This window comes from Gavialis gangeticus, unplaced genomic scaffold, assembly GCF_001723915.1.
Source record: "Gavialis gangeticus isolate Ggan-Ray unplaced genomic scaffold, GavGan_comp1, whole genome shotgun sequence".
NCBI lineage: Eukaryota > Metazoa > Chordata > Crocodylia > Gavialidae > Gavialis > Gavialis gangeticus.
Window position 1 is genome coordinate 477,308 of NW_017729015.1, and position 10,802 is coordinate 488,109.

General features: G+C 46.0%; 2 protein-coding genes across 2 annotated transcripts in view; both read right to left on the bottom strand.

Annotated features, from left to right (window-relative positions):
- PPP1R8 (protein phosphatase 1 regulatory subunit 8) overlaps window positions 1-174 on the bottom strand; it is a 55,764-nt gene extending 55,590 nt beyond the window's left edge. Inside the window, exon 1 of the mRNA XM_019512112.1 lies at window positions 25-174. Coding sequence (XP_019367657.1) covers window positions 25-83 — 59 coding nt within the window. The 5' untranslated portion in view covers window positions 84-174. The remainder of the gene's footprint in view (window positions 1-24) is intronic.
- A 6,249-nt stretch (window positions 175-6,423) lies between these two features.
- Window positions 6,424-10,802, bottom strand: part of STX12 (syntaxin 12) — a 48,269-nt gene continuing 43,890 nt past the window's right edge. Inside the window, exons 7-9 of the mRNA XM_019512114.1 lie at window positions 10,608-10,680; window positions 10,324-10,406; window positions 6,424-8,058 (exon numbers count right to left, since the gene is read on the bottom strand). Of these exons, the coding sequence (XP_019367659.1) occupies window positions 7,966-8,058; window positions 10,324-10,406; window positions 10,608-10,680 (249 nt within the window). The 3' untranslated portion in view covers window positions 6,424-7,965. The remainder of the gene's footprint in view (window positions 8,059-10,323; window positions 10,407-10,607; window positions 10,681-10,802) is intronic.

The following is a 10,802-nucleotide window of genomic DNA, read 5'->3' on the forward strand; positions in this document are numbered from 1 at the left end:
CCCTCGGCCCGGCCCGGCGCTCACCAGCTCGGGCACTCGAACAGCGACCCACCGCCGCCGCCCGAATTCGCGTTCGCAGCCATCTTGCGTCTGCCCCATTCAGCGCGCTGGGGCAGGCTGGGAAACAGGCGGACCACCGCCGCCGGGCGCCATCCCAGGATGCATCGCGCGGCGCGTCAGAGCGAGAGCGCGGTCCGGCGGCGGGGGGCAATGCGCATGCGTGGGTGCCGTGCGAGGGGCGGGGCAGTCTGCCATGTTATGTCACGGCGCGTCACACCAGAGATGCGCGCGGGGTTTGAAGAGGCTGTGTGTTTGGAGGCTGCTGCGGGGGCGGGGAGAGGCGGGAAGTGGTAGGAGCAAGACTAGAAAGACGAGCCGCTCAGCACGTGGGTGAACGGGACTCGCCTCCCCTGCCTTCTGCAGCGGTGCCGAAAACAACCTGCAGGCTGGGCCCGTGAGACGTTGGGGGCAGAGGAGCCGCGAGGGGCGCTTCCCCACTGTGCCCCTAAGGGCCAAGCAAAATGCCTTTGCTGTCAGGCTCTGCGCCTCCACCTGCCCCTGTGCCACGGTCTTTGGGTTGCAGTGTTCAAGCTAAGTCCGGACTTGTGAAAAGCCTTTGACAAGGTCATTGAATCTCAGAAAATGACAGCTGCGAGGGACCTCAGGTGGTCACATCTCATCCAACCCCTGCTTGGAACAGGACCAGCCCCAACTAGATCGTCCCAGTCACTGGCTTTGAATTGCTGGGTTTTAAAAGCCTGCAAGGATGGAGATTTCACAGCCTCTGTGGGTAACCTGTTTTCGTGCTTTACTACCATGCCAGTGAGCAAGTTTTCCCTAATATCTAACCTCAGCTTCCCTTGCTGCAACTTGGGACCATTGCTCCTTGTTCTGTCAATTGCCACCACTGAGAACAGTCCAGCTCCATTCTCTTTGGACCCACCCTGCAGGTAGCTGAAGGCTGCTATTAAATCCTTCAGTCTTATTTTCTCTACACTAAATAAGCCCAGTTCTCTCAGCCTCTCAAGTTGTGGTCCCCAGCCCTATAGCCATCTTTGTTGCCCTTTGCTGGATTTTCAGATTTGTCCTAAATGCTTCCTGTTGAGGGGCTGGGGGCCAAAACCTGACACAGTACAGATGTGGCCTCAACTAATGCTGAATAGAGGGGAATCATTTCCCTGGATGTGGCAACGCTCCTACCAATGCAGCCCAATATACTGTTGTTCTTCTTTGCAACAAGCAGTTCACAACAAAGGCTCATATTTAGCTTATTGTCCACTGCAACCCCTAGGTCTTTTTCTGCTGAGCTGCTGCTTGGCCAGCCTGTACCAGTGCAAGGCATTGTTCTGTCCTAAGTGCAAGGTTTTGCACTTGTCCTTAGTGAAACTCATGAGATTGCTTTTGGTCCAATCCTCCAATTTGTCTAGGTCTTTCTGAATCCTAGCTCTACCCTCAAGTGTACCTGCTACTCTGGAGGCTAGGGTTAGGATTTAGGGAGACCTAGATCCATCAGAAGCCCTTAATGAAGTTAGGATTACAGGGATCACAGGATTACAGTGAATAGCCACTCCTGGATTAGAAATCTGCTTAAAGATAGCAAAAAGTGACTATAAATGGTCAGTTTTCAGGATGGAAAGAAGCAAACGGGGTCCTCCAGGGATCTGTGTTGGGACCAGTGCTGTTTAACCTATTGACAAATGATCTGGAAAAGGGGGCAGGTAGCCAGGTGGCCAGGTTTGTTGATGACACAAAATTATTCTAACTGGTAAAGACCAAAGTGGACTGTGAGGTACTATGGAAGGTTCTAGCATGACTGAGCAAAGAGACAACTGAATGGCAGGTGAGATTCAATGTAGAGAAGTGTGAAGTGATGCACCTGGGCAAAATTAACCCAAACTGCACCTACACTATAATGGTCTCTACATTACTTGTTACCACATAGGAAAGTCTGGGAGTCAGTATAGACAGTTCACTAAAAACAGCTCGGTGCTCAGCAACCAACCAAAAAGTTAAAATGTTTGGGATGGTTAAGAATGGAGTTGAAAACAAAATGGAAAGTATTATCGTGTCCTTCTATAAATATCCATGATGTGTCCACACCTTGGATGCAGTGCACAATTCTGGTCCACACAACTCAAAAAGGATTCAGAAGGACTAGAGAAAATAGAAAGAAGGACAGCAAAGGGGATTAGTGGTGTGGAGGGACTTCCACCTGAGGAGAGACTAAAGAGGCTAGGCCTATTCAGTTTAGGAAAGAGGGGGGACATGATAAACGTTTACAAAATACTAAATGGCAAGGAGAAAATAAATAGGGCTTTGTTATTTACTGTTTCTCATAAGAACTATGGGTCACAAAATGAAACTAGCAGGTGGTAAATTTAAAGCTAACCAAGTTTTTTTTCACACAATTTGCAATAGAAATGTGGAACTCATTGCCACCGGATGCTGTGGAAACTGAGTTTAGCCAGATTCAAAAAAGGGATTGGACAAATTCTTGGAGGAAAGGGACATTCGTAGCTATTGAGCATGGCAGTTAGGGATACAGCCTCTGAACCAGCACTTTCTAGATCTTCAATGCTAGAGGCTGCAAGCAAGAGGAACAGTGGGAAAAAACTTTGATCCTACCCAGTTCACTTTCCCATTCAGCATCCACTCTTTGCTCAGGAAAAGTGGGAGCTGGGCAGAGGTGCGAGGCAGTGGGCGAGCAGTGGCAGCCTCGTCCCAAGCCCGAGCAGGGAAGGAGGTGCCTGTGGGCAGCACAGAAGAAGTCCTGGGGCATGGGGGGATGTTGCGAGGCACAAAGCTCACCTGCCCTTGCCCTTGCCCTTGTCCTTGCCCTTGCCCAGCAAAGAGGTGCACAGACGGCAGCCAGGTGGCAGCATGGGCGGGTGCACCTCCAGCGTGCTGGATGAGAGTAAGTACAGGAAGGGATTGGTATCTTCAAATGTTCAGCCTATTTTATTTAAATTTTATATATATTTATTTAATAAATATAAAAAGTAAAATCTGTTTGTTTTTGTTAGAAATTCATCCATCATTTCTGACAGGCAATTGAGTCCCTGAATGAGTCAAGGGAGCCTGCAGACATTGACTGGTGAAACTGTGACCAGAGGAGAGACAGGAAGACAGCCTCACACTTGCCTGGGTTCCCCTGGGTGCCTCCTTCTTGGTTTTATAGATGGCCAGTTTGGCTAGAGCCAGGATGAGGTTGACCAGGACATGTTGGGGCTTGATGGAGCCACGGACGGGAAGTGCACAACAAAAAAGGTGCAGGGAGAAGTGCAGTCAGAACCACAGCAGGAGGTTTTGGAAGAGGCAGAAGGGGGCCTGCGATCTGGTGTACTTGAGGTAGACATGTACCAGGGTCCTCCTCTGTTGGCAAAAGGGCCAGATGTTAGGAGTGCCTGTAAAGCACACCAGATACATGCCTGTGGTGATGGCTCCATGCAGGAGCCACTAGCTGAGGCCCCTGTTGGCTCGTAGGATCAAGATGGAATAGAGACTTGTCTACTAGGGACTCTCCTCCCTGGCCTCGCCTTGGGTGTCCCACCACTTGTTGCTGGGCAGGACACAAGGATCAGATGATGGACTGTGCGGAGCATGAACTGGTGGCAGCGGGCCATTCAGAGGCAGACTGGCTTGAAATCCCCCAGCTTGCTGAGACAGTGGGGTAGGGAGTGCCATGGGGCCTGCTGAGGCAGCAACTTCATGGCCAGGGATCCTGGTTTTCTCTGATAAAAAAAAATCACAAATTCTGTGATTAAAATTAAACTCCACTATGTATATAAGTATTAGTCGAACACAATGTTTTATTGATATACTTACAATTTTAAAGCAATTTGGAAGCCTACCAGTGCCTCAATCACTATAATAAAATAAATTCTAAATGCCTATAAATTTTGGAGTTGGATTTGAGTTTTTTTGTCATAGAAAATCAGAGCTTCCCCTGCCCCCTTTGCTCACCAGGACATGAGTCCAAGTCCCTTCCATCCCACCCTCAGAGGGGACCTCCAACTGCCAGGGCTGCAGGGTCAGGGACCTGGATCTGCAGTGCCCTGCCCCTCCCAGCAGTGCCCAATCCCTGGCTGCCACCCTTGGGAGGTGGTGGTGGCTGCTGCAGCCCAAGTGGGGAGCAGAACGCAGAGCCCAGCTCCCCTTCTTGTCCCGGGGGCACAGCTGGAGCGGAGCCTTGGGTGGGGGGGCAGCTGTAGGCTTGGGCTTGGCCACAGGGGGACCCCAGGTGCCCCCCCAGACCCAGAAGGCACCAGTTGCCTAGCTGGGGGGTGAGGGGTGGCTCCCCCACAAGCTCTGCGGCAGACCTGGAAGCGGACCGGAAGTACTGCTGGTCCAGTTCTAAGTCTGCCACTGAGTGCATGAGAGACCACCCCCTGTGCTTCCATGGGATGCTCCATCTGCCCCACCATCTCAACATTCATGAGCTGCGCCTGGTACCTTGAGGTACATAGAAAAAACGTATGCATCTATGGCCGAATCGTCAAATTTCTCCACATCTTTCTGAATTGAATCAGGCTTCTGATTCGATTCGGAGAGATTAATGGGTCTCCAGATTTGATTCAGATTTGGAGATTTGGCCGCTGAATTGGGCCAGATCTCTGAATTGAATCAGCAACCGAAGCTTCGCACATCCCTAATGCCTATATCCCCCTGAGACTGTGTGCAGCTGCAGGGAACCAACCCTGCCCCACTGCCTACTGGATGAGCCTCCTGTTCCTTGCTGGAGCCCTGCAGCTATGCATGGCAGCCCTGGACCCCAAGCCCCTTGCACTTCCTGGTTGGGCAGCATCCCCAGCCCCAGCTATGCCCAACTTCCTCCCTCCCTCTTGGGGCCTCAATTCTCCTCTCCCCTCTCTGCCATGAGACCTACCTGCAGAGAGCTGCTGTCCAGGCTGCCTGGTGGCCATATGCATGTACATGCTTATGGTCCCCCTGCCTAATCACCCTCCTCCCACTCCCCCCCAGCTCCTTGCAGGCTGAAACTGCCAGCCTGCAAAAAGCTCTGCAAAAGTGGAAAATCCGTGTGTTTCTCTGTTAAAAATGGGAAATCTGCATTTTCTCAGGGAAAAGGGAAAATCTGTGGGTTTTTTCTGGTATAGTCCAGGAAACCTCCAATATGAGCGATGTTTGCCAACACTACTACCTGGGTGTTTTTTTTGCAGGGGCTTGGTGAGGAGATTAGCACCCTGGGTGACCATCTCTGGGGACCTGGTGACAGAGACCAACCTCGAGGCCCTGGTAGAAATCCAGCAGCCTCTTCAGGTCCTACTTTGGAAGACCTTATAGGTAGAAGAGATGCTGGTCATATCAGAACCCTTGGAGGCAGCAGAGGATGGCACAGCTGACCAGGCACCACGTTGCCTTGCTCCTGGTACCATACAGGAGCCTTTGAAGGGCCTGAAGATGCATACCTGGTTGTGGAGGCAGACCAGGCCTTGCCTGCCCTCCTGCAAGGGGAGGCTCAGGACACCTGCAGAGACCCAGTGCCATAACTGCCAGAACCCTAGCATCTGTCTCTAGACACTGGCCAGGAGTTCTGGAGGCATAGCCAGTGCTGAAGCAGTGCCAGAGCATGGACGGGACCAGCCGATTGATGACCAGCACCCTCCCACAAAGACACACGGCAACAAGCTTGTCTATGCCTACAGTCACTGACCTCTAGCTGGTGCCAGTTCTCCTGTGGGTAGGGATGCCCAAAGGCACAAGTAGACCCCCAAATAGAGCAGTGCCCACACTGCATTGGAGCGCAGGAGAGATGAAGCGCAGGAGGGATGAACTGAGGTTCTAGAACTACTAAACGGTGCTGGCACAGAAACGTTCTTCATGAGGCAACAGCTTTCTGAAAGCTAAGTACATTATTCAGAGCACCTCCTATAGCTGTAACTTGGAAAGGCCACTTTGAAAAGTTAACTTTTTTTCCACACACAGATATAGCACATTGGAAAGGCACAGTTCTTGATGTTCTGTGTACTAGATACAGCATACAATCCATGAAGAAGTCTTATGTCCTGAAGAAGCAATTCCTCATGTCAAGTATAGAGCAGGATAATAATTAATTGTTACAAAGATTTGGTGATTGGAAGCTTGTTCAAGTTTGCATGAGACAATGTTCAGTAAGGCCATATTTATTGTGCTTTCAGCAGAAATATAACCCACTTCATTTTTGCATGGAAATCTTGTACACTTCACAAGAAGGTCAGCTATTTTTCTCTTTGAATGAGACTGCTTAGTTGTGAACAAGTGAAAAATGCTATACAGGTTGATGATTTATGATGTTGGCATGAGTTCAACCTTTCACCCTGGAGGGGATACTTTCAAGAGAGTACAGTAGTTACCAAGTATTATATTTTTTCTGTCTCAAGGCCTCTGTTCACATTTCAGATGATATGAGAAAGAAGATCTGACAAAGACTTTTAAATCTGTTTATTTATCGATAGTGGATGGAATGATGGTGCAATAGTGCAAAAAAGTGTGCAATTATGAGAGTACATTTTCTCTCCAGCTTCTACATTTAATTTATTACACAAAAGACATGGAATAAGGTTTAAATACAAAATAAAAAGGGGGGTGGAAATCAATATGCTGTAATCACCACATTCCAAGTGTTAGCTAGAATGTCATTCCTTCAGTGCATTTCATTTCATAGCTACATCAGAATGTATGACAAGTACAATTCTATCAAGTGCTATTTGCAAGACATTAAGAGGAACCAGAAATCTCTTCCAAGGAGCAGTTGGTCAAACGATTTTCAGCCATTCAAAAAAGTACCACTGATTTACTAACCAAGTTCAGAGTTCTGTTTGTAAAATGATGGAAGTTACCAATCATAAGTGGCATTATTTCACAGAACGCCTACTACACATTCTAATATCAATTAAATATTATGAACAAGCCATTTCTAAACAATTTGGCTTCAGCTACTACTGAACCACCTTACTAGCTAGTAAACTTGAGGCCAAAAGTTTATAACCTTCATATGGCTTTATCACTGAAAACGTGCTTAAAAATTTAAAAAGTGAATTTTATTAACTTCAAACCCCCTGAAGTGTTCAGTTGCAGATTTCAGACTTGCACATGTTATAGTGTGTTTCAAGAGAATTTTTAAAATTTTACCTCAAGTGCTGAAGGTGTAGCATGAGAAAAGATTTAAGTGTCCGGTGACAGTAAGCCACCAACAGGTTTAACTAAGGAAAATGTATTTTTAAGAGTGTGTTAGGTTAAATGATGTACTGTCACCAAGAACACTGCATTCGAAAAAAAACCTCCAAAACAAAAAACCCATTACCAGCCAAACAAGCCAATCAAATAAAAACCAACCAGGTACAAATATCTCTAGGCCAAACAGATCAGTAACTTGGCCCATTTGAGATTTCAACCTTGGCCACCTCATGCACATCTCTCATCTTTCAAAGATACAGTGGTAACGTTTCTCTAGAAAAGAATGGCTATGGCCACTTGGAGACTATTTAAACCATGGGGTGGGCACTATAGATTTTAGAAATTACTGGTAATGAGAACCAGTACAGTGCCTTCTTGGGAGTCATTCTACTCCAGTACTACAAAAGTTAAACTATACATATAAAAATGTTAAAACTGTCACTTGTCAAAAAACAAAGATATCTCCAAGTATTTATCACACTATTCAATATACAGTTGGGTTAGGGAATAATAATACAGTACAGAAAGCAAAAACCACAGGAGATTAATTACATTAAGCAATATAATTTGTACATTAACTGATAAATACTGGTCTCCATGGTTCACTAATTCCAAGTACTGGTTATCTGCACATTAGTTTCTAATATCTATCACTAGAAGAAATTCTGGCTTGTGCTCTTTCAAGCTGGTCAACTCATTTCCAAAACTAGTCAGCCTGTTTTCTCCTGTGGGATGTGTGGGGGGAATGGGGTGGGGAATCTCTGCAATGAGATTACATTCCACATGGAGATTTCATTTTGTTGCCTGCCAGATAACGAGTCCTAGGATTATGGAAGCCACAGCAAGGCCAAGAATCAGAATGCAGATCTTCTTACGAGATTTCTTCTAATGGAGAAAATAGAAGAGAAACCATTAACAAAATCAGCTGATACGAGGCATAGCAAATTATGAACAGAAAACAACAAGATAAATTTGGAGCACGGCACATCCATCCTTACTCAAGGGGACAGTGGACAAGATTCCCAAAGTACAAGTTACTTTTTGTTGAAGCTATTAGCATAATGTAGTGTGAGGACTAATATTGGATATTCTTAGTTGCAACAGTATAAGGTAGGATGAGCACTTAAGATGAGGTGGGATGAAACTTGCTGTTAGTAAAGCACAAGCTTTACTTTGAGTTGACTGAAACAGAGAAGTTTTAGCACACCGAGATCAGTATATGCTACAACTATAGAAGTTAGGATATTTTTTTCCTTACAATTCTGAAACAGCTGGATTGGTGAACACTGATAAGCTGTTTATGGATGCATAGTCTCTCTTCATGCACGTTTATATTAGCTGTTCCAAGAAGCTCCTCTATACAAGGGTCTTTGGACAGATTGAGTCAGCCATTGTAGCTGTTATTTTTGTCTTTTGATACCTCTGCTTTATTCACATCCTGATCGAGTACTAGTATACAGAGTAGTTTTTAACTTTACCTACAGCAGCCTTGTCAAGTCTCAGTCCTCAGAAAGGGTGAGGAAGTTTCAGAGGATGAGGAACATGACAAAAGCATGAAGGCTTAGTTTTGGGGGTTTTGTTTGTTTCTAGTCCTTCAGTCTGTGAAGAAACTTATGAACTGGGGGACAATACTAAAGGTTGCTGCATGACAGAAGCTGTTGCTTAGTAACGATTCCACTCCATCTGATAATCTCAATTCATAAGTAGCTGTCAGTCATCAATGAATCTTCAGGACTTTCTCCTCTGGCCAGATCGATCATTTCCTTCCCCTCAGCTAACAGCAGAAGCATAGCACTGCTGCTTTAATTGCATATAAATTCATAGTTTCTAGGGTCGGAAGGGACCTGAGTAGATCATCTAGTCCGACCTCCTGCCATGGCAGGAAGGAGTACTGGGGTCAAACGACCCCAGCAAGGTGTACATCTAGCCTCCTCTTAAAGACCCCCAGGCTAGGAGCCGGCACCACTTCTCTTGAAAGTTGGTTCCAGATCCCAGCCACCCTGACTGTGAAGTAGCACCTCCTGATATCTAGCCTAAATCTACCCTCTGCCAGGTTGTGACCGTTATTCCTGGTCACTCCTGGCAGTGCTCAGGGGAACAGGGACTTCCCCAGTGCCTGCTGATCCCCTGTGACTAGTTTGTAGCAGGCCACTAGATCCCCCCTAAGCCTTCTCTTGTGGAGGCTGAACAGGTTCAGGTCCCGTAGCCTCTCCTCATAAGGCCTTCCCTGCTGCCCCCTGATCATGCGAGTGGCCCTCCTCTGGACCCTCTCCATGTTGTGCACATCCCTCTTGAATTCCTTCCATAGTGACCTAGCAGAAATCACAGTTACATGATTCCTTACATCAGAGAGGGGCAAAAAAATCCCAGAAAAGGTATCTTAAATGTGACAGTGCCTGAAGTAGGATAATTTTTCTGCTACAGTATCAAAAACTTTAAGTGCAACAGCCAGGAGATGTGCCTGCCATCAAGAATTCCCCCCACAAAATAACATACCACTGGACTGCAAGAGCAAGAGGGGCTGTAGCACCATAAGAAATACTGTAAGAGCCTCCAGAGGATAGGTGTGAAGATAGTTAAGGAGGGAAGAACTGAGGAGGTGGATAGTGACTAAGTAGGTCAAGCTGCAGATGAGCAAGCAGGGGAAATGGGGTGATCAGCAAATGGCACAGTAATGGAAGCCTAGGTCTGTGGGTGAGAAATAATCCAAGTATAGGGGGCATATGCATTTATGCTACATGCAAATATAGTTTTGTCTTAGCTGCTAAAGGGACAGCTTTACAAGGCTGAGACAACAGCATGTCCATTCTAACATAATTTTGTAGGATAATCAGTCCCCGGTGATAATATCTTTTTTTTTTTTTTTTATAACATCCTTAAAATGGTACGATACTGGAGATGATAAAAGTCAGCCAAATTACACTTTTTAAGTTTATGTATCCTAATTAATGCCTTCTGCTTGAGAAAGTAAACCAAGTATAAGGGCCCAAGGGAAATCCATGAGGTGGGACTTTCACATGTTCACACTTCTCACTTGTACTTGTCAGGTTGGTTACAAGCCCACAGTATTTTTGCTTTGTTCTGTGCAAAGCAGTGCAAGGAGTAGGATTGATCCTTACATGCAATAATGCAAAGCATGCATATGTTTACCTGATAATAAGCAGCTCTCTGTAACTGTTCACTGGCTCCTTCTACATGGACTTCTGCACTTTCCACACTTGCTTCTATGCTATCTACACAATACAAAGAAGAAAAAACTCAGATTCTTATTTAAAAAGCCTAATCAAATTTCAGCAAGGAATACAACGGGATAAGACACCATATGATACTTATATACAATATTTAGCTAATCCACACCTCTTTCTACATGGAATTAAAACAGGATTCAGAGGATACAGTTATTTTCAGGGCATCTGCTGTACAAGTGGACTTACCAATCATGTCTCCTTGATCATGAATCATCATTGCTAAATCCTTAAATATCTGATTGACATCCAAAATATCTGCCTGAAATCAACAATTGACAAATTACAATAGATATCTGTATTTACCCAAACCTAAGACAACTTTAAATTTAAGATGACCCCCCCACCAATAATTAGATTCTACATAGGGAAAAGTTATATATT